At 52.4% G+C, this 23295-nt stretch overlaps 1 protein-coding gene across 1 annotated transcript; it reads left to right on the top strand.

Annotated features, from left to right (window-relative positions):
* Positions 1-1271: 1271 nt before the first annotated feature.
* Positions 1272-20295, top strand: HELZ2 (helicase with zinc finger 2). Its single transcript, XM_059827343.1, has 19 exons — positions 1272-1558; positions 1662-1845; positions 2260-2367; positions 3021-3544; positions 3917-4549; positions 5564-6347; positions 6780-6855; positions 8239-11749; positions 12598-12683; positions 13076-13207; positions 14348-14512; positions 14776-14917; positions 15387-15503; positions 16089-16281; positions 17079-17213; positions 17464-17682; positions 17956-18112; positions 18564-18731; positions 19241-20295. Exons 1-19 carry the CDS (start codon positions 1287-1289, stop codon positions 19363-19365), a joined length of 7731 nt encoding a protein of 2576 aa, XP_059683326.1. The 5' UTR covers positions 1272-1286; the 3' UTR covers positions 19366-20295.
* Positions 20296-23295: the final 3000 nt, after the last annotated feature.

The raw sequence follows: 23295 nt of genomic DNA, 5'->3' as shown, positions 1-23295 counted from the left end.
GCAGTCTGGGAGGACATCGGTGGCCACTGTGGGGACTGTGCCGGGCCCGCCGGGTTAGCCTCCGCTGCAGCCAGCTCTCCTGTGTTGGGCGGTAAATGCCGACGGTCTGCAGGCTGTGGCACGCCGGGGACCGAGCTGAGCCCTGCCGCGAGCCCTCGCCGCTCGGCAGCCTGGTTCCTGCTGGACGTGGTCTCCTGGGACCTGGCTGGCGGGTGAACGGAGCTGGGTGAGCGGGTGGGGGCAGACCCCAGGCGCTCGGGTGCCAAGGGCGAGGGTGTCTGGTGGGTTTGGGCGCTGGGTGAGGTTCCTGGCCACTTGCTGGTGAGTGGAGCCAGGCTGTGCCGGTGCCTCGGCGTGTGCCCAGCCAGGGACCAGCTGATGTTTCCTGCTAAGTCGCTTGTTCCTCGTTTCTTTGTCAGGCTTTGTGAACTTGCACCAATGGCTGGCAGGTACGTAGTGAGCTAGGACACGGCCGCTCCATGGCGCCTCCTCTCCCTGGCATCGCCTTGTAGGAACTTCCCGACGTTAATTTTGCTCCACTCAAGCCACCGCCGAGGATGCCGACGGCAAACAGGCCGGCGGTGCCGCTGGGCTGCCTCCAGCAGCAGCTGGAGCTGCGCCTGGTCTGCTCCAAGTGCAGCGTGAAGGAGAACGAGATCACCTACCAGCTGCGAGAGGTGGAGCACAAGTGCATGTACGAGATCCTCCTGGCCCGCTGCCGCAGCCGCCGGAGCACAGCCTGGAGGAAGGTGTCGAGGCGGCCGGGCTTCCCCAACCCGGCCCGCTACGCCGTCTGCAGGTACTATGTCATGGGGCTGGGCTGCAGCAAGCACAAGAGCCAGTGCACCTTCGCCTGGAGCCAGGAGGAGGCCATAGTCTGGAACTTTGAGAGGGAGCAGCAGCTGGACCGGCGCCGGCTGAAGGAGGCGGTGCTGCAGGCGCAGCTGGGGGTTCGCCCCGCTGCTGCCCCCCACCCCACGGCCAGTGCCGCCAGCGAGATCGCCAGCGAGTTCGGGGGACAGTTCCAGGAGATCTGCAAGCCTTGCTTCTTCGGCTGCCCCCAGCGCATCTCGGTGGGCGGCCAGGGGTGGTTCTGTGAGTCCCACCGGACCTGGGACCCCCTCCTGGTGCACGTGGTGTCGGACAGCCGGAGGAAGCAGCAGTACACCGCCATCCGGCCCTGCCCCAAGAGCGTGCCAATCCTCAACTACTGCAGGTTCGTCTCCAGGGGCCAGCCCTGCAAGCATAGCGCGCAGCGCTGCCAGTACGCGCACAGCGACGTGGAGATGGCCGTCTGGGACGCCGAGAGGCACCACGGCTTGGTTCGCTCCGACCTGCTGCCGGCCGCGGGGACCTGCAGCACCAACGGCGAGCTGGCGGCACCTGCGCCGGTGCACTTCTACTGCCGGGTCTGCCTGGTGACCTTCAGCTCGCAGGAGAGCTTCGAGAGCCACTGCTCCTCCGTTGAGCACAAGCAGATGCTTTCGGCCGACACCTCTGTCCAGTGGGTCCACCGCGCGCCGCCGCTCGGGCTGACCAAGTTCTCGCTGTGCAGCAGGTAAGGCATCCACCCGGTGCCGCGGGGAAGAGGGCAGGGGCAGCAGGCAGCTGCCCGCTCCCCACGGAGCCCTGTGCCACCTGGGACACCTCTCTCCCGACAGAGCGGAGGTGTGCGAAATGGGGAACAGCTGCACCAAGGCTCATTCCGCCGAGGAGCTGCAGGAGTGGATCCAGAGGGTGAAGGTTGCTGTGAAGAAAAAGAAGCAAGCACTGAAGGAAGGGCTTTTATCCTACCAGGACCGGCTCATCGCTGAGTATCGGACGTGCTCCAACGAGGTGTTGATTGTGAGTCATGGGCGGTGGGGTGGGAGCGTGCTTGTCTGCCGGAGCCCGGTGCATCACGAGAAGCCTCTTGTGTAAGAGCTTGGGAATGGAGGCCACCGCTCACCTTTTCTAACAGTGATGCAGAAAGGGATGTTGCATCTCCGTTCCCTCACCCCTTTTGAGATGGCAACCCAAGAGCCTGCTCGGGGTATCCGAGTGCGCTGCTCTGCCATGGGTCCTTTCGTTCCCCAAGGCTGCTGCGTGGGGACACTGAGCAGTGGTGTGGGTGAGGACTGAGCGTGAGGATTTACTGTCGGTCTCCTCTCAGGAGGACGTAGCATAAAGGCAAAGGATGAAGATGGCCCCACCGAGGGCTCTGCAGTGTGTCCCTGGGATGTTGCCCTCAATCCTGTTCCTCTCGTGCCTCCTCCACAGATGGCTGAGCACGTCGAGGGCGTCAGAGTTGTGTGTGAGCAGCCCCTGGACGTGCAGTCAGAGGACAGGAGGATGAAATACCAGTGGAAGTTCAGGGTCCACTCCCAGGTAAGCCCAGCTCTGCGCAGCAGGAGCCTGCGAGCCGCTGGCAGCGCCTGCCGCTGTGCACAGTCCTTGTCCTTTGGGGTTTTTTGTTTGGTTTTCTAGCTATTATTTCTGCAAGGGGCAGAAGGATAGGGATTTTGGGATGTCTGAATGAGGACATATGTCAGGTATTTGGGAGCAGCTCAGGCTCAGGCGGTGCCTGACCTGGGGCCATGCGTGGAGGGTGCAGCCACCGTGTCTCCTGTCTCGTCTGGTGTGATGGGGCTGGGGCGGGCCCGGCTGCTCTCAGCACCTCCCACGTATCATCACAAATAACAACATTCAGCCACTTTCCTGCCCAGGATTTTGTGGGTGTTGGGGACGAGAGCCTGGGTCTAATTCTCCTCTCCAAGTAGGAGATTTCCCGTTTACAGCAGACTGGCTCAATTGCTGTAAAACTGAAACCTGAGGTTCTTTAAGACCTTAAAATAATTGCTGTGGGGTTGCACAAGGAATAAGCTCCTTTCAGGAGAACTTCAAGAGCACCGTAGGTCCGGCATGGCGTTCGGTTCCTGCAGCAGCTTTTGGTACGAAACGCTGCTGGGAGGACGTCATCAGCCACTGGACTCTTCCCGCGGGCTGCCTCAGCATGTCCCTCTCTTCTCCTCAACCGGCAGATGCCTCTGCAGCACGTGGCGCTACTGAAGCGGGAACCTGGAGTCAACTTCTACCTCTCAGGGAATGGGCTTTCCCGGGGCCTCCACTACATTCGGGGGGAGCACGTGGCCACCCTGCCTTCTTCCCCACCCACCGCGCTGGTGGAGGTCTGCATGGAGTGCTGCACGCTGGGCATCTTCGAGCAGTGGGTGGTGTTCGACTTCGGCAGACGCCCCGTCCTCATGCAGAAGATCAAGGTGAAGGTGGGCCGGCGCGAGACTCCCCAGCACGTCCCCGGCAGCAGGGACAGCAGCCGCCCCGTCAACTTTGTGCGATGGGATAGAGGTAACCGGATCATCATTCCCAGTGTGCCAAGGACTAGTGAAGACGTGGATCTGCTGGCCAAGTACAAACCTCCTGCTCTCGCGCTGGACTACCAGCGCGAGGGTGGTGCGACCGTTCCCATCACCCGTCTCAACTATCGTGAGAGGATGCACAGCTTCCTCTTCCGCGAGGAAGAAGCTGAACAGGCTCTGATTGCCAAGTAAGTGCCAGGCGTGGACCCAGAGGGTTCCTGCTCACTATGGACCGTGGGCCCATTGCTAACCCTGCCCTTGGGGCCACGCCGCTATTGAAGTCTCCGTCTCTTCTGGGTTGGGTCCTGAAGCGCCTTCCCAGAAAAATGGAAACCTGCCCAGAAAGATGGCTTGCTGGGTGGTGATAGGAGGGGAAGGGCTGGGCTTGTCCTGCGGCCCTGGATTAGCTAGAAGCACGGCTTCTGCCTCTGTGTGCTCTGGGGGCTGGCAGACCCTCTCTGGGTGTAGGTACCAATCCCCCCTCTGCAGCGGGGAGGGCGGTTGCTGATGAACCGACCGGCCAGTTCTCTGCTGTTCACTGGGGTGTTTCCTCCTTTCAGACTCAACCTGCGGGTCCTCATCTTGCTGACCCCCATGCTGCAAAGCCTCTCCATGGGGATGAAGTTTGCCCTCTCTGGTGAGCTGTTTGCTGAAGTGCCTACCCCTTACAACCTCTCGTCGGACACAGACGAGGGGTATCTGCTGAGCAGGTCTGTGCCCACTGCTTTCCTGGCACTTGACCCACCTGTAGACAATCGAGTTTACGAGGTTATTGTGGAGCATAAAGCCACCACGGAGAAGACCATCTGGCTACAGATACCAAAGAGATGCTGCTCAGAGCTGAACTTCAAGCCAAACACCTCCCACAAGGTGGAGATCCAGTTCCAAATCGACCAGCTGCTGTTCCGGCAGTGGCACCAGGCTGTGGACCGCCTCTTGGATGAGAAGCTGGTCCTACCAGATGTCGCCAGTTGCTCTGTCCCCTACTCTCTTGGGTCACCACAGAAAGGGAATATCAAGCAGAAATCAGCCATCTCCTTCATCACAGGCCAGGCAACCAGCAGCCGGCAGGTCCCCCCTCTTCTCATCTACGGGCCGTTCGGCACAGGGAAGACATTCACCTTGGCCATGGCCACCATAGAGATCCTCAGGCAGCCCACTGCGCGGGTGCTGATCTGCACTCACACTAACAGGTTAGCAGGGGGTGAGGGAAGAGGCAACCAGAGTCATGGGCTGGTCCATCGCTTGCCTGATGGGATGAGCGGGAGCCAGGGTGTATGAAACAGAGCTGAGCTGGCCTCTTCTTAGCATGCATTTCAATTACTTGTTTAAATAAATCAGTTTTTATTTAATATGTCTTAAACTACTCTAGCACTTCCAGCTAGGAAGAAGCCTGGCATGGGTGGAAGTCTTTGTGGGAGAGGCAGAATATTCCTGCCTCGTTATAAAATGGGGATGGGGTTGGAGAGATGGTTATTTCTTCCTAGCCTTTACTGCTTACCGGAAGAAGTAGAAAGCCGTTGCCTGATCTTGTTGGGATAATATCATGCTCTACTTGCCCTTGAAGACTATTGTGCTCTGTGCGCATGCCAATTTTTTGACTTTTCCCAGGGAAGAGGAAATGCAGATCTGGTCTGACTGCCGTTGAATCTGCCTTCAGAGAAACCAGGCCAAGATTGTTAAAATTAGAGCAGTTACGCTGAAAAGAGTGTCCACATCCGATCCTGCAGGCTGTTACTGCCTTAGTTGTTAATGTATAATAGATGGGTGACTGCTAATCTTAGCCTGTTTCAGGCTGTCTGGTTGCACGGAAGCTTCTTCTGCAGATCTTGTATCACCTGCCCGGGCTGGGGATGATTAGCTGTCAGAGGAGAGGTCTGTGTGACTTGGCCCTGGAGAAGCAGGGACTCAGAGTTTGTTGGACACGTTACGTTTTTCCATACGAGCATCGAGGGATGCCCTAGTCTTGAGTATCATCTCCTATTTTAAACCAAACTCTCAAAATAGGCTTGGAACTGGTGGCTGAGTAAACACCGGCTTCTTTGTGCATATGTGAAGATCTCCTGTGACAAGTGCATTGTCAGCCGAAGCTGGGGGAGGTTTTGGGTGCATGCTGGTGAATGATCAGATAGCACACTGGGATGATGTCACAGCATTGGGAACAGCACTTACAATTCCTTGATAATTTCCCCTTTTTCCCCCTCCAGTGCTGCTGACATCTACATCCGGGAGTATTTCCATAACTACGTGACCAACGGGCATCCGTGGGCTGTTCCCTTGAGGATTATATCCACTGACCGTCCCATCAACATGACGGACCCCATCACTCAGAATTACTGCTGCCTCTCGCCAGACCAGCGCTCCTTCCGGCACCCCACACAGGCGGAGATCAACAGGCACCGCATCATTATTACCACCTCCATGTTGTCCAAGAACTTGAAGGTTGCCCCAGGCTACTTCACCCACATCATGATCGACGAGGCTGCTCAGATGCTGGAGTGTGAAGCTTTGGTTCCACTCTCCTACGCCACTTTTGAGACCCGGATTGTCCTCGCTGGGGACCACATGCAGATAACCCCAAAGCTGTTCTGTGTTGGGGATGGACAATCTGCTGATCACACCCTGTTAAACCGACTCTTTCAGTTTTACCAGAAAGAGAGGCATGAAGTGGCCATGAAGAGCAGGATCATCTTCAATGAGAATTATCGTTCCACTGCAGGCATAATTGAGTTTGTCTCCAAGCACTTCTACGTTGGCAAAGGCAATGCTATCCAAGCCAGTGGGAACATCCCACCCCATCCGGAAATCTACCCACTCATGTTCTGCCACGTGTCTGGCGTGGCTGAAAGGGATATGTCCGTGATTTCTTGGCACAACGCCTCCGAGATAATACAAGTGATTGAGAAAGTGACGGAGATCTATCAGAGGTGGCCAGATGAGTGGGGTGCCCAAGATCTGAAGAGGATCTGTGTGGTGTCCCATGGGATGCAGGTATGTAGGAGAGCCACACGTTCCCCACCTGAAGAGGCTGTGTATGCACTGCTGACCGCTCTCTAAACACTCCCTAATAAATGCTGGACTCTATTTATGATAAACCTGTCTCTTGTGCTAGTAAAAAGGGAATCTGGGGTCTGCCATCAGTGTTTTTTCGAGGCGCTCTCCTTTGGGTAGTAAGTCATGGGTGGTCGGAGCAGAAATGCCTCCTGGTGGGATGGCTTAGTTGAAGAGTTCTTTCAGCATCTTCTGGGCAGGTTAACTATAGGGTAGACTGGGAGCACTGGCTGAAGTTGGCCCAGGACGTGTGGCTGCTGTCGAGTAACTTTCTTGGGGAACCTTCAGCTGAGAAGGGTGAGGGACCTTGGGGCTGTAGGGGCGTTTCTGAGCTGGAACTGTATTCAGTTGTGCCTCTTTCTTTCTTACCAGGTTTCTGCAATAAGACAAGAGCTGAGGAAAAAGCAGCTACAAGATGTGGTAGTAGAAAACTATGAAAACTTGCCAGGTTTGTGTCTTGTGCAATAGTTGGTCACGCCTGGCTGCGTTTTGAGGTCTTCTGTGTGCTAGGGAGAACTTTTGCAGTCACGTTGGTGGACAGGAGACTCTATAGCAGCTACAGCCACTGTGTAATGGGCAGGGGGAAGAGACACTGGGTCATTAGCAGAGGTCTTTCCAGCATCTTGACGTTGTCCTCCTTGCTAAAATGCAAACCACCAGCTGATCTCGTGGCAAAATACCTCTCTGGGAGGGTGCATGCGGTGCTGTTTGGCAGAGCTCCCCTGCCCCTCCCCGTGGCTCTGCCACCACTGCAGTGAGCGGCCACAGCCCACGTAGCGCTGATTAGGAGGGAGTGCCTGGAAATCCTTTGGCTGATTTCCATCCCCTTCTGGCTGGTAATTCTTTGATTTTTGTCCTTTCCTTAGTGAATAAGATTTCACACTGACTTAAATCTGCACCCAACTGTCAACTCGTTTCAAATACATGGATGTTGCTTTGTAGGAGGGTGAAAACACTGTAAGTGCAATCCCAGGGACTTGAGCATGTGTGAATCATGTGAAAGCCCCAAGTACCAGCGGAGGAGGCTGGTAATAGAAGGGAATTGAAACCAGGACGGCCTGTGGGTACCAGTCACAGCAAAAAAATCACAGAACAGCTCACTAAAGGAGGATTCTGCTGCTCTGGATGACAAGAGAGGGATAGGGCTGGTTTTGTCCTTAAGGACTTAATTTATGACTCATCCATGTTTTTATCATTATTTTTTTTTTATTGTGCAGCTGGGACTCCTCGTGGTGAGAATAACTGACCCCTGGGGTGTGTTTCTGATCTCCACACCCTTTCTTTACAGTCTCTTCCCAGCTCTGAAATCACCAGGGTGCCTCTTGCCGTTTGTTATTTGTCATGCGATCAGCCAGCAGAGCTGTCCTCGAAGGGAGAGGGATTCTTGCAAATGGTCATTACTCTTGTTCCTGCAAGACCCTCGGTTCCCTGAGGAATTTGGGATTCACAGGAAACTATCCATGTTTGTGAGGAGTGGCTGGCGGGGCTGCCGGTGGCACTGAGCACGCAGGGCTGCTCCACGGGCGCTCATGGCTGCACTGGTCCGGTGCCCTGCCTTTCTCCCATCTCCACGCTGCTTTTCGCTCCCTGGTGCATGGGTGGTGGTGGCCTCGTAGTGTCTGTCCATCCTGGTTCATGCCTGGAGGCCCTCGCGATCCCCAAGAGCTGCTTTATTCGCGTCAGGCGACTCCTGTGACTCAGCCAAGCAAGGTTACATCAGCCCATGGCCATGTAACACAGCGTAGATGGGCAGAGCGCCGGGCAGCAGCCAGACAGGGTCTTCCCCGTGGGGTTCCTGTGAGTGACTTCTCCCTTGTCCCCTCCGGTGCAGGGCGGGAGTTCCGGGTCATCGTCATCAGCACGGTCCACACCAGTGAGAGCCTGCGCGTCTCGGCCTCCTACCACCTTGAGTTCTTCAACGAAGCCAGAGTGCTCAACACCATCATGACCCGGGCTCAGTCGCTGGTTATTGCGGTGGGGGATGCCGTGGCCTTGTGCTCCCATGGCCAGTGCAGCAAGGTTTGGAAGCGCTTCATCCAGCAGTGCATCGAGAAGGGGAGCATCTTCCCGGAGAACCTGACAATGGCCCAGATCAAACAGGCTGCATGCGACAAGGAGAGCTGGAACAGGAGGAGCCCGGAGGGGGACGAGGAGGACAGCGACACGGATTCCTGGAGCTCTGAGGCTGAGAGCATGAATCCGGATGATCCCATACTCCAGGAGCTCTTAGATGAGAGCAAGAACGTACTGGTGACGGTGTCCGAAGAAGGGCTGCTGAACGTGAAGTCCGAGTCTTCAAACCTGTGGGAAGACAGGCAGGAATACATCAGCTTCTCTTCTCAGATGATGCAGGAGTATCTGCATATGAACCCCAAAATGTACAAGAGGTGCGAGCTGGTCAAAGAAGGGTTCGACAGAGCTTCTGCCTTCACCCTCGACGACTCCCCTGTGATGACCATTCAGATCAAAGGCAGAGTTCACTGTGGGACGGCCTTCACTGGGGACGAGGTGCTCGTGCAAATCCTGCAGAGCGGCACAGCTGACAGCGGCAACCACCGCGCTCAGGGGAAGGTGGTGGGCATATTAAAGCGCGCGGAGAGAGAACGGACCTTCATCTGCATGATGGATGAATTTGATCCCCGGGTGATGATACCCATTGATCCCACTGTCACCAAAATATTCGTCCCAGGGCTGAAGGAGAAACCCAATGTCATTCCTATCCGCAGGCTTGTCAATGGGAAGTACAGAGTGGTGAGCTGCGAGAAGATTAGCCAGGAGACGAGGAGATGCCAGTTCTTCTGCGTCCGGGTTATCTCCTGGCGGGAAGGATTCTACTACCCTTTGGGGATAATAACGGAGATTCTGCGTGCGGCATTGACTTTGGAAGAAGGCTTAAAGATCCTTGACTTGGAGTACGGTTTGGAGAAGAAATACCCAGCTGCTGTCACTAAGGAGTCAGCCAAATACACCTCCAGCAGCAAACTAAACCTCACCAAGGAAAATCTGAAGGACTGTCGCAGTTACCCGACCTTCACTGTCGACCCCCAAGGTGCCAGGGATTTGGACGACGCTGTCAGCATTAGGGATCTTGGGCGTCACTATGAGATTGGGATCCACATTGCAGATGTGGCTGGCATAATTCCCAAAGGCAGTGCCTTGGACGTGGAAGCAAAGAAGCGGGGTGTCACCTACTATGCTCCCAACCAGGAGCCGCTGTGCATGTTCCCACCCCACATTAGCCAAGACGTCTGCAGCCTTCTGCCACAGAAAGACCGTCGGGTGATCTCCTTGTTTGTCACTGTAGAAAAGGAGACTGATGAGATGTTAAAGCGAGTCTTCACCATCTCTGTGATCCACTCGGACAGGCAGCTGTCCTACGAAGAGGCAGAGCTCTGCATTAAGGACCGCTACAGGAGAGGGGCAGGGGCCCTTCGTTTCGATACCCTGGAGGACTGCATAGCTGTGGCTTATCACTTTTCCAGGATCCATCGGAAGTTTCGGCTGCAGGAGGACTGTTTCTATGACCAGCTGGATGAGGAAAGCTCCCCAGGTAACAGGGGGTCCCATCAGATGATAGAGGAGTTAATGATCATGTTCAACAGTTCTGTGGCCAAGTTCCTCACCAACCAGGAGGACACCAGAAATGTCACTCCTCTCCGGTGCCAGTGCGAGCCAAGCCCTCAACAGTTATCAGTCATGAAAAATAAGTACAGCCACATCCTTCCTTTGTCCATCCATCTCTCACACCACCTGGGAGAGGTGCCTCCTGACCACTCCTCTAAAAATGCGGAGTTCAGCCTCCTGGCCCCCATCTGGGAGCAGCTGCAGTCAGCTGCTAATGTCTGTGACTTCCACAAGATGCTAGACCTTATCGTTACTGATGACATCCACCCGAAGCTGGCCCCCGTGGCCCTGGAGTTCAGGAGACTGCTCAGCCGCTCCTATTTCAGTCGCTCCAACTCCAGTGTCCAGCCGAAAGTGGGCCATTACTCCCTGCGTGTTGACTCGTACACGTGGGCTTCCTCTCCCATCCGCCGGTACATGGATGTCGTGGTCCAGCGACACCTTCATTCTGTGCTACGCAAGAAGCCCGTTGTCTATTCTTCGGATGACATTGAGTTTCTCTGTCATGACTTCAACAGGAAGAATTCCCAGGTGGCGATGTATGAGAAGAGAGCCCGCTGCCTGCAGATGGCCACCCAGCTGAAGGGCCAAGTCCTGCAGAAGGTCGCCTTTGTAGTGGATATCGAAGGGATGAACAAGTATTTTAAAGCCCTGTTTCCACTGAACAAAGAGAGTCTTCCCGATCCCCACTTAATTAACTACAGGTCTCTTCAGCTGATAGAGCAGCCCGTGTTCATCCAGCAGCGGAGCAGCATCAGGCTGACGTGGAAGAGGAGGGTGTACTCTGTGGAGACAAAGAAGGAGCACAGCCTACAGGAAGGACCTCTCCGCGACCGCAGCGTCACCCTCTTCAGCACCCAGACTTGGCAAAATGTGCTCGCAGCCGTCAGGAGAGAGGAGTTTGAGACCGCGGCCTCCCTCCTTCGGAAGAGCAAGGACCTGTACCAGCGGCACATGGGCTGGGTAAGGAAGAGCCAGTGCTCGCACTACATGGAGCTCTCCCTGGAGCTGAGCGCCGGCGATGTGCTGCAGTTCCAGCTCACCACGGACGTCTGTCGGGGCTTCCTGGTGCCCTTCGTGCAGCTGTGGTGCGTGACACCGGGTTTCGACGTCTGCCTGCAGCACACGGAAAAGCCTATTGATTGCTTCTCTGCCTACGCCACCCTGCCATCCAAAGACAAGTACAAGCACACAACGGAGTATAAAAAGGTATGGATGCCGATGAGCGCCATGGAGTCCGCTTCGTGTGCAGTGGCCGAAAACGACTCGATTGTCCTCCATGAGGTCAAAATAACTTGGGCAAAGCAAAGGACAAGCAAAGGACAGCTGCAAGGGAGCTTCGTCCTAAACAAAAAATTTTTGGAGGAGTGCTCCATTGAAGTGGACTTCAGCCACTGTTACTTGTGCATTCGCTTATGTGGGCTGAAGCTTGGGAGCCTTCAAAGCGATGAGGAATGCCTTAGCCACGGCCTCCAGAATCTGACTTTTCTTAACAAGGGCAGGTCAGAAAGCAAACTTGTGGTTGATCCAGATACCTACACCTGGGTGGCTCACGGGGTCACTGAAGAGTTCAGTGACGACGAGAAGTCAGACAGGACTAGCCAGCAGACTATGAACTTTTACATCCACTATATGTCTATGGAGAACATCCCCGTGGAAATCTCACAGGACTCTGCCAGGTTCACGGTGGAGCTCATACCAAAGATGCTGCCAGACATGTAAGTGCGCTTAGCGGTCGTGCTCTGGTTAACCTGTCCACGCAGAGCAACGGCTTCCCACAGGACTCCTTCCCTGCACCCCAACGGGCTTCGCTCGCTGGTGCGGCTGATCCCCTGACAAGTCTGCCTTTACTCAGCCCCGACTGGCCATGCTGTTGGGCTGTTGATGTTTGGTGGGGGTGGCAGCATTTCTCAGATCTATTCTCCAGATGGCTTCTTGCTCTTCTGATTGACCTTGAGAATGGGGAGATAGGGGAAGGTGCTGAGCTGAAATTTCCCTGGGCATCTATTTCTTATGTTGTTGGATTGCTGCAATATGTGTCCTAACACGCAGTGTGAAGCACTGGATCAGGGTTTGCTTAGCAGAAGTGCTCCCTGATTTCCCAACCATTCCTCTTTGTTGTTGCTGTGAAGCAAGATCTGCTTTTATTAAAGCAGAGCTGATGTCTAGTTTGCCCTTCTTTGTACACAGCAGGGACTTCTATGCACCCACAACTGCTGTAGCTTTTTCAGGGCAGAACGTGTTTCCTTTTGTATCATGAATTTTAGGAAAAAAATGGAAGCTAATCCAATAAAATGGGGTGGGCCGTAATAAAATGGAGTTGGGACAGAAGTTGTGCTTCTTGCTCTCAACATCTTTGCAGGCTCCGCTCTTCAGACAGTTGAGAAATAGTCCCAGACGCAAAAGAGCAGACTAAGAGTTGGTTTGGTTTAAGTTCTTTGAGGAAGGATTTAATGCAACACCAAAGCAGAGAGAAAGAATAAACAAGACAGTGTACAAAGCTGTATTACAATTTTTGCCATTTTATGCTACATTCCATTCATTCTTATTTTTCCCTGTCTGGCAGACGGAAAGAAAAGGCAATTTGGAGGCTCAAGCATGCCTCAGAGCTTGCTAAAAGCATCGCCCTCGGCCATGAACCTCCTAAAAAAGGTAGGTGCAAATATTCACCTTTCTTACTTTGTGGCTACTTGCTTCTGGCCAGGCAGGTGCCCTGGCAGCTTCCGTGGGCCCTCGCCATAGGGGTTACGCTCCGAGACCAGGAGGTTCCCCTGCCAAGGGGAGGAGAGGAGCTGCTAGCCTGGCAGAGTAAAGGTAACATGAGATGCCCTGCTGGGGAGTGCCACAGGTGTTGCTTTAATCTGCAGGACTCACAGAGAAGGGTCATGGGCAGAACGTCTCGGCACGGGACAAGGATTACTTTTAGGTGGTCCTGTAAATGGGCCATGGTTGCTTGGTGCCTGCTGCATCCTCCTGTTGCATTGCTTGTGTGCTCTCTTCAGTAACCTTCTTTAAACTTGTTTTCTTGGCTTTTCCCATAACAGTGACAATGTCCAAAATCCTGCAGCAAAAATCCTTTGAACTCCCTAGAAGCCACAGGAAGCTCAACCAGAGTCAGAACCAGGCTATTCTAAATGCTCTGAAAAAATCCTTCACGCTCATCCAAGGCCCACCAGGTAAGGCTGGGGGCACGGCATGAGTATGTGCCTACGTTGTTCTGAAGGGCAGGTTAGAGCTAATCTGTTGCTTTCATAGAATCATTTTGTTTGGAAAAGACCCTTAAGATCATCGAGTCTAACCATTAACCTAACGCTACCAAGTCCACCACTAAACCATGCCCCTAAGTGCCACGTCTACACGTCTTTTAAATACCTCCAGGGATGGTGACTCTGAATCACAGAATCCTTAAGGTTGGAAAAGACCTGTCAGATCATCAAGTCCAACCACCACCCCAACCCCACCATGCCCACTAACCCATGTCCTGCAGTGCCTCGTCCACACGTTCCTTGAACACCTCCAGGGATGGTGACTCCACCACCTCCCTGGGCAGCCTCTTCCAGTGCTTCACCACTCTCTCAGGAAAGAATTTTTTTTCCTAATGTCCATCCTGAACCTCCCCTGGCGCAACTTGAGGCCATTTCCTCTCATTTTATCACTTGTCACTTGGGAGAAGAGACCAGCACCCACCTCACCACAACCCCCTTTCAGGTAGTTGTAGAGAGCGATGAGGTCTCCCCTCAGCCTCCTCTTCTCCAGACTGAACACCCCCAGCTCCCTCAGCCGCTCCCCATCAGACTTGTGCTCCAGACCCCTCACCAGCTCCGTCACCCTTCTCTGGACACGCTCCAGCACCTCAATGTCCTTCTTGGAGTGAGGGGCCCAAAACTGAACACAGTATTCGAGGTGTGGCCTCACCAGCGCCGAGTACAGGGGCACGATCACCTCCCTGCTCCTGCTGCCCACACCATTTCTGACACAGGCCAGGATGCCGTTGGCCTTCTTGGCCACCTGGGCACACTGCTGGCTCATCTTCAGCCGGCTGTCGATCAACAGCCCCAGGTCCTTTTCCGCCGGGCAGCTTTCCAGCCACTTGTCCCCAAGCCTGGGGCGTTGCTCAGGCTCAACCACCTCCCTGGGCAGCCTTCCCATAGGACCCTCGGTGAGACAGGAGAAGGTAGCGTGGGTTGGCATCACCCACAGCTGTTCAATGCAGCCCCCTCAGTTCTTGATTTTATTTCATGGCTGATCATCCAGATGCTGATTTAGAGCATGGGTGTCATGGTTAAAGGTTCTCAGCAACCTCCTTGCTTTTCTAGGCACAGGGAAAACTGTTGTTGGAACTCACATTGTCTACTGGTTCCATAAGCTGAATGAGGAGAGCATCCAGAAGGAGCAAACACCATCCTCTGAAGAAAAGCACAAGAAGAGAAAGTGCATCTTGTACTGTGGCCCATCCAACAAGTCTGTTGATGTTGTTGCTGGTAAGTATTGGTTTTAAGCCCCTGAAGCGGCTTGTACCGGTGGGAGGGAAGAACACGTGGCCGTGAGCAGGAGGCAGGAGGGGCATAAAGTGGGGCTGGTCTTTACAGAAGACCCCTCACTGCAGGGAAAGGACCAGTAAAGGTGGGGTTGATGAGTGAGGGGTGGGGAGAAGAGGCGAACACTGGGCACCTCGCAGGCCGTGAGCTTTCTCAGCACCACTGGTGCCTGGTGCTGTCTGAGCAGACCTGTTCTCCTTCCCCAGAGATGCTGCTGAAGATAAAGAACCTGAAGCCACTGAGGGTTTATGGCGAGGCCATTGAGACGATGGAATACCCGTACCCGGGGAGCAACCGGCACCTCTACCGCAAAGCCTTGCGGGATGCAAAACCAAAGCGTGAGCTCAGGTAGGCCCGCATGGCCCCGCAGGCTCTGAGCGTGCTGGGGAGCGATGTCGTCTGCGCTGGTAAAGCTGAACAAGCCAGAGCAACTGCGGTTTCCACACCGCTACTGTGGAGCAGTACTATTAACCTGCCTTGTGCTTAATTTTTTTTCAAGTAAAGGTGTATAGTCTAATGTAGCACCTAGTCAGGAATCCCAGGTTGTTGAAAACATCCTAGATGTTTTCATCTCTCTTTTGAACAGCTCTGAAAGTCTCTGACTTCATGCTGGCTTGCGACTGCTGAAGAAAGGTCGTTGTGTTTTGTGTCCTCGATAGTGAGCTAAGTGTTAGGTCTATAAAGCTGGAAAAGTCTGGCTGTGACTTCTTTGGCTAATGGGGGTCTCCACATAAACAGGTGTGGTCTGCTTCACTGTAGAAGAGATCACTCGGGGCTGTGTTGGGGGAAAATATTTATATATTTACTCTTTATTCAGCGAAATAATCCTGCATCATCGCATCCGGCGGCCGCCCAACCCTTTCTGGCAGGAGATCTGTAACTTTGACGCTCAGGTGAAGAGAGGAGAGCAGATAACAGAAGAAGAAATAAGGAAGTGAGTAGAAAGAGACACTGGTGAGGGATGGCTGGCTCTGGCCGTGGGCCACCTCTGAAGCACTGCTCGGAGGAGCACAGTGCAGCAATCTCCTCCCCCTGCAAGAAGAGGTTTGGGCTCTACTTGCTAGGTCTTGGCTGACACAAACTGGTAGAACCGCGTGGAAGTCAGCGGATTTGTCCTGACTCATGCAAGCCAAGGGACTAGGTGAAAACATCAAGGCAGATTAATAAGCTGTGTGTTTGGAGTGATGACAAAAAGTGATTAGCTTGGGGTTAGTGATACAGTGCAGAGCCCCAGTGTCACTTCTGCTCTGGTGCTGTTGTCCGTCTGGACCAAAAGTCATGTTATGCATGTGTGAGACTTGCATCCTCTGTCCCAAGCCCCTGCCCTGTTGAGTTGGGGACAAAGTACATTTCCTCCAGTGTCCATCCAAAGCCCTCTTCTGGGAACACCGGCTCATCCTGGGGAGGGAGACAGAGCCATAATAATTGGGGAAAGTATAGCCTCTGCCTGGTTCCTGTATGAGGAACCTGGAGGTGTTTCCCTTATGCATAACCTGGTCTCTTCTGCGTTGACCACCAGGTACAAAAATCAGTTGTCAGCTGCTCGCACTCATGAACTGGCAGACCACGATGTCATCCTGTGCACGTGCTCCGCTGCATCTGCCACCTCCCTGGAGCAGCTCAATGTCAAGCAGATAATCATTGATGAGTGTGCTATGTCCACGGAGCCCGAGACCCTCATCCCTTTGGTCAGCCACCAACATGCTGAGAAGGTAAGTCCCTTCCAAAGATGCATCTCTAGGACGGCTGCTTAGGGCTCTCAAACCTCTGCATGTCTTCCACCCCTTACCATGCTGCTCTTCCAAGTTTTACCAGGTTTTAAGGTTGTTCTTGGTAATATCTATGATGGTGTATCAATGTTTCAGCCTTCAGGGAGTTGTTTCCTTTGAGGTATAACTCTACTAACTATAATTAAAATCTTGAGGCACAGAGAGGTACATGCAGTACATGAATATTCTCACTAGATGCATGAGCTGTGTGTTATCTGTTGATATCACATAAAGCAGAGTCGTAAAGACCTGCTGCAGGCCTGAAAGCTGTGGTGGAGAACTATTGCATCTACACCCAGCCTTTCTGCTGGGTGTAGCAGCTCAGCTCTCTGTCTTCAGACAGTTACACCCGTACGGTCTCCTCTAAACTCGCTCTTGGCTTTCTGCAAGAGAAGGGTGGTCGTGTGGCTGTTACTTTTGGTGCTTCTTTACAGTGTGGGTATCACTGCCACCAAAAAATGTGCTGACCCAGGTACAAAGTATTAACGTGCAAGAAGCCCAGAGCAGATCTTAGTAGACTTGCTGTGCCATGTCTGTCTCCTATCAGGTGGGAACTAGGCTTCACATTATCTGGGTCAGGATCTTTATATAATGCCCAATGTGGTCCTTGATTGAGGTTGCTGTAACCATAACATAAATAAGGAGCAACAAATGTCTGTGTGCAAATAGCCTTTCAAAGAGCTGATTGCCTTCACCAGCGCCACCACCCTTGTAGCTGAGGTGTCCACGCTTTGTTCCAGGTTGTTTTGCTCGGGGATCACAAACAGCTGCGGCCTGTGGTCAACAATGACTTCTGCAAGAGTCTTGGCATGGAGACGTCTCTCTTCGAGCGCTACCGGCATCAGGCGTGGATGCTGGATACGCAGTACCGCATGGTGAGGCCTTCCTCAAGTGGATTGTCATTTCTCTGTCACAGAAAATGCTGCTGTCGGGGCTTGCCTCAAGCCACCGGGAAACAGATATTCTCCATTAGTGCTTTCCCCTCCTAGAGTAATGAATGATGCGCTCGCCCGGTGCCAGCTGTAGCACGGTGGCATTGCAGGTGAAGCCTGCCCAAAAAGATGCTGCAGGTTTAGAAGTTCCTTGGTTTTTGCTCACCTCAGTTTCTCCCCTTTCCTCTGCCAGCACAAAGGCATTTGCGAGTTCCCATCCCGGGAGTTTTATGAAATGCGGCTGAAAACATGCCCCCAGCTTCTTCGGAAAGCCAGCGTCTTCCAACATAAGGATAACGGCTGCTGCCCTATCATCTTTGGGCACGTGGAGGGGAAGGAGCAGAGCCTCATGATTTCTACTGAGGAAGGAAACGAGAACTCCAAAGCTAACCTAGAAGAAGCGGAGCAGGCGGTGAGGAGGGTCCTGGGGAATTTCTGGAGATGCAAAAGGGGGGCGTTGTGCGGGGGGACTCTGGGGGAGGGATGAGGGGTGATGAGTAGCGCTAGAGGATAAAGATCAGTGGGGTGCGGTATCTGCCTGGCGTCCTCTCGGGTCCGGAGCACTCCAGAGGGAAGGACCCAGCCCAGCGGGGAGCGGCACAGCCAGGCCCGTCGCTGCCCTGGGTGGGGGGCCAGGGTGCTGGCGGGTGGCCGCTGCGGGTGAGCAGGACCCTGGTGTCCCCAGGTGAGGCTGGCGAAGCAGCTGACACTAGATGGCACCATCCATCCGGAGAGCATCGCCGTCCTGAGCCCCTACAACGCCCAGGTCTCCGAGATCGGCAAGAGCCTCCTGAAGGAGGGCATCCGCGGGGTGACCGTCTGCACCATCATGAAGAGTCAAGGTGAGGCTGGGGGGAGAGGGGGGGGTGGGCTCTGCTCTCTCCTGCCTTCCTGAGGACTGAGGCAACTTCTCGCGGAGACAGCCTTCGAGCAGATCCTACACCAGGGTCGTTTCAGCCGTTGGAGGAAGCATCCCAGGGCCAGACTTCTGGGTGATTTGTGATTATAAGAAATCCTTTGAAAACCTCTGGAGCGCCCAGGCAGGGGGAGACTGCTGAAGGTGGGAAGGTGGAGGGTGTCTGGAGGGGGTGTTAAAGAACTGCCCTAACGCATGCTCTTTGGAGAGCAACGGCCAGGAGTCCAATGGCCTCCAAAGCTGGAGAAACCCAAACAGTGGCCGTAGTTTTGGGGGTCTTGCTGTAGAGAAATGAGTGTCTTGTGGGGCGGAAGGGTGGCCAGATGCTTCCCTCTGAAAAAAAAAAAAAAAAAATCTGGTTCAATTCCACTTTCTAGGAAGTGAGTGGCGATACGTGATCCTGTCAACTGTACGCTCCTGCCCCCGATCAGAGATTGATAAGAAGCCCACGAAGAGCTGGCAGAAGAAGTACCTGGGGTTTGTTACCGACCCAAACCAGGTCAACGTCGGCATCACGCGAGCTCAGGAAGGACTCTGCATTTTAGGTGGGTCTCCTGGGAGTGTGCACAGGCCTGCGGGGGAACAGGATGCTTGGATAAAGGGGTAGAGATGCAAACTAGTACAACCGTTGGTCTTGCTTGATTCTTCTGCCCTTTAGACTGTCTGTGGTTTTGAAACTGGGCTATCTGGGCAATATGTGCAAAGCAGAGATAGTGCATGGCTCGTGTGCAGCACGTATAATTAGTTTTTCTCACCCTCTGGTTCGGACCACATTGTTTCTGTCACTTGCATGCCAGAGCTCTCTCCTAACAGAATTTGGCTGCTTATTTTCCCCCTAACCACGCAGGCGTAGGCTGTGATGTGTAGGGAAGCTGCTCGCAGGTAGGACAGCGCTGAAAAGGGAGCTGGGATTTCACAGAGCTCTGGCTGAAGGAAATGTCCCTGCAAGTTATCCAGCACCCTTAGGCTAGCAATGTTAGACCAAAGTTTCCGTCACTGGTCTGTGATGGTATCACCCCAGCCTCTTCTGGCCACTAACCCGCTGTGCCAACAGGGAACCGGTACCTCCTGGAGTGCAACCCGTTGTGGAGGAGACTGCTTCAGCATTACAGACAGCACAACTGCTGTACCGCAGCCCAGGGGATTTTTGTCAGGAAGACTTCAGCCTTCCGCCGATGAGGATGGGTTCCACCTCGATGAGCTCATCCCTCTCTACCTGGACTGCGTTACGTGTGCCTTGGGAAGGAGGCAATCTTTCCATTATTTAATGACCCATGGAGCCAAACGCGGTGGGGGAGCCAGGATCTTCCCCGGCACGGCAACAGCTCAGCTTCAGTGCGTGCTTTGGCATCTTGGGGTTTTTTAATCAGTGCAACCTTGGACAGGGACTTTCAGCTCTAGCAAACCAAAAAGCATTGGAAATGGATGGATGGGCGTATGACTTTATTGATGATGACAATATTTTTTTAACTGTAAGATGCTCAGCGGAGCCACCATCCTATCTGCCAGTGCAGCTGCGCGTCGGGGACCAAATACTCAGTCCATTCATCAAGGGTGGAGTGACTGCACGCAACAGAGCCGCACGGCACGCTGCGATTTGCCATAGAGGACCAAAGCTTTTGAGTACTACCACTCATTTTAAAACCAAGGCTTCTTGTTTCTCAAAGCAGAAAAACAAATTTTTTTGTTTTGTTTTTTTGTTGGGTTTGTTTTTTAAAGTGAAGGAAGAAAGCAAAGAGAGAACCACGTACCACTCTTTGTCTAGCCAAAACGCTGTTCTCTGAGCGTGTAAATGTCACAGAGCCAAGGCCAAGTAGATTTTGTAAATAGGTTTACTTATTCTTTGTACAAAGGAGGTTGTCCTCACCGGTATAAAGTTAATGAAAACCGAGGACCTCTCCTACCAGGGAACATTGGAATTTGTAAGCGTATTTTAAACTGTTCTGAGTTTTATTTGAAATCTCCTCCTGTAAGAGCCCCCCTTTCCTACCCCATATGGTTTTTTAAAGCTGCTTCTAATTTATTAACTTTTAACTCTGTGAATTTGTTTCACAGTCTTATGGCCTGAGTTTTTAAGAGCGGTGATGGAAATTTGATAAATGTACCACAGCATATATGTGTATAATGTATTTTTTTATTTTAAGTAGCCAAACTGCTGTGAACTGGAAGCTGTGATTCACTAGAGAAGGCTGCTTTTGCCCAGTAACGTATGGCTGATGCAGATGTATAGCGGTGAAGTGGTGCGCTCTGCTGAATCACAGAGCTGCTTTTTGAAGCACGGTATTTTTGAGGGCGGGGTGTCTTTTATCTCATTTCAGTTCTGAATGTATGAAGTGCCTGCCTCAGCTCCCCCCAAGACCACACGCTTGGCTGTCTCTAGATGTTCACGTGGGATGGAGCCAAGATGCAATCACGGTGGTTTTGCACCAAGTGTGTACTGTGCTGGGGCACAAGTCCTCCTTGGCGTGAGCGAGAGGTCTCCGTGACTTCACGGTGCCATGGCAGGGATGAGTTTTGTCCTGTGATTGCAACTGAAAATGCAGCATGGCTGTCCCAGTGTGAAGGAATGTGCAATAAGAAAGCGTTGTGTCTGGAAAAGTCCTTATGTAACGCTGTGTTTCTTCTCGTGACTCCGTGTTAGACTTGACTCAAGAACCTATGGAGAAAATGTGTTCTTCTCTTCTTTATTTTAAACTACCTTCCTGCACTTCTGCATTGATCTGCACACTAGAGACCACCCAGGCTTGCTCTTGTCTTACTGAGGCATAACAATGGGCATATGGCTGGCAATTCCATAAAGGACAAAAGCCTGTATGAAGCAGGTCCTGCTGGTTCTAAAGATGCTGGATAAAAGCTGGTAAGATGTAAAGTTCATTGTTCCCCTTTGAAGTCATCCCAGCTGGGATCTTAAAGGTTCTGCTCCAGCCTGATTTTGCAAATAATACTGCAGTTCCAAAACAAGCTTGTATGGGAATCATGTAGTGGACTACTGAAACGCAATCATGTATCTCCAAGATGATGTGGAGAATTGCAAAAGGTGCTGGAATCGTTGGGATAAATACTTTAGCATGGTGCCAGCATCGTTCTAACAAAGACACCTTGGTCCCTTTAGAACCAGTGGGTCTCACTTTCATGATCTTGTGTAAGCAAAGAGTCTCTTCCCTGGTTTTTTTGCTGGTTACTTCCTTACATGTAACACAAACAAGGAGACTCACCCCAAGTGCAGTGTCATAGTCCAATGCTCTGTGTGGGGTTTGGCCATGAGTTTGTACAGACCAAGAAAGACACCTCACAAAGCATCTCTTTGTTCTCAGTGTGGGAAAAAATGTTTACAGCTACTCCTTGGAGGGTAAAGCCTAGACTGAAATGCTTTGCTTGGTCGCCTCTGTGTTGCAAGACAATATACGTTTTTTTGGCGTTTTTTCCCCTCTGAAGATGCATGTTGTAACTGGTGTTTAGAAAACGCTGCCCTAGACCACCTGAGCAGCAGTAACAGCCAGGCTGGACTCTTGGGCTGTGGGCAGGTACCTGTAGAGTTGGTCATGCAGCAGCAATAGTCAGGGATAGCAGTAAGTGCAATTAATCAAACTTTTTATAGACTGTTAGTGACAGCTGAATATCGTGTTCTTGTCCTTATGCTCATGGATAGAGAGAATCATTGAATTTTTTTCTCTATTAATTTCTAAGTAGTCCAGTTTCATTTGCACACAGAGCTTTGAATTTACTTTTGAAAGAATTTTATGTTCAAGCACATATTCTGACAATACTTATAAAAAAACAAAACCACCAAACCTTTGGTAATTCCAGTAGGAAACCACTGGCAGCACGGTGCACAGGGTATCTGTACAATGGCAGGCTCGACGTTTTCCGCAGCTCACAGACAAAAGGACATCGTTGCAGAACACAAATGTGGGTTCATCCAACAGGATTAACTGAGTTGCCTCGGCACTAGCTAGAGCTTGAGCCCAAGCTGACCAACGGGAACCTGCGCACGCAGCCAGCGGCGTGCCAGGCGTCAGCCTGTGACGGTCCGTGTGGTTGCAGCCACCGCCCTGCGTCCTGCTGGGACTGGCAGTGAAATGACAGACGTCCCGAACTAGGAAACCTCTCCTTTGGCTCCAGTGGGCAAAGGAGAAGCCCACTGGAGTGTTTTTGAGGATTTGGACAGATCTGTGTAGGACAATCAATGTACTGCAATAAATGGTTGGTTTTTTTTAAAATAGAAATGAAATGTTAAGCGTCATGAAGTGTAAATTAAGGAACTTTAAATGTGGCAGGTTTTTATCTTTTGTATGTCTGTGACTTGCAGCAAACCTCAAATGACATTTTGGATACAAATATTTTTACCTGCTTCTCTGTTTATAAGAATGAACCTCAACATTCCTTTTTTTGATATTTAAGCCATAATTGTAAAAATGATTTGAATTTATTTCAGTAATAAATTTTATTACTAAAAGGTCTGTTTATGTGATGGTTTGACTAGAATCTATGTGGGGACAGCTATATTTGGACTGAACCAAATGGTGAAAAAGAAAATGAGCATTAACTGCAGTACATAGCAGAAAAGATTGTTTTCTACATATTGGTTGTGTGGATGTATTACCCTTCCCTGTTTGTTGGGGCAGTGGTTTGGTTTTTTTTTTTGTTGGGTGGTTTGGGTATTTTTTAATCGGAGTGGTCTTTTCACACAGTGCAGAGGGGTGAACATGAAATCATGCTGAGGTACCTATAAGGCACAGGGTGTAGAGGGTGAGAGGAACCAGACAGGGAGATAAGTTAGGGTGAGTGACCTGAAGAGCTTAGGCTTCAGTTCAGGTGTTCTGGAGGAAGGACATGGTGTGGGGGGGAAACTTGGGGTAAAAAAACCAAAACAACGTCATTGCAAGAAGCTGGCACTGGGCATCTTTCGGTGGATGACGGAGATGTTTCTGTCTCCTGTGCTTTGCATCCGAGGTGCCCGGCAAGACTGCCGGCTTCTAGCTGCTCCCACCTGTGAGCTCTGGCAGCGGGAAGTGAGTGTTGAGTCCCGAATGCTGCTTAAGGATGTTATTTTGTGTGAGAAATTCGGAATGGGTTACTGTTAACCTGGAAAGATTTGGAGAAGGCGCT

Source organism: Gavia stellata, chromosome 20 (assembly GCF_030936135.1).
Source record: "Gavia stellata isolate bGavSte3 chromosome 20, bGavSte3.hap2, whole genome shotgun sequence".
Classification (NCBI taxonomy): domain Eukaryota; kingdom Metazoa; phylum Chordata; class Aves; order Gaviiformes; family Gaviidae; genus Gavia; species Gavia stellata.
The sequence above is the reverse complement of the archived record's forward strand: the minus strand, read 5'-3'. Positions and strand labels throughout refer to the sequence as shown.

Coding starts and splice junctions, on each gene's coding strand:
- HELZ2 (XM_059827343.1), top strand. CDS start 1,287: ATGGCCGTCTGGGACGCCGAGAGGCACCACGGCTTGGTTCGCTCCGAC. Junction 3,545..3,916: donor GAACAGGCTCTGATTGCCAA/GTAAGTGCCAGG, acceptor TCCTCCTTTCAG/ACTCAACCTGCGGGTCCTCA. Junction 6,856..8,238: donor AAACTATGAAAACTTGCCAG/GTTTGTGTCTTG, acceptor CCTCCGGTGCAG/GGCGGGAGTTCCGGGTCATC.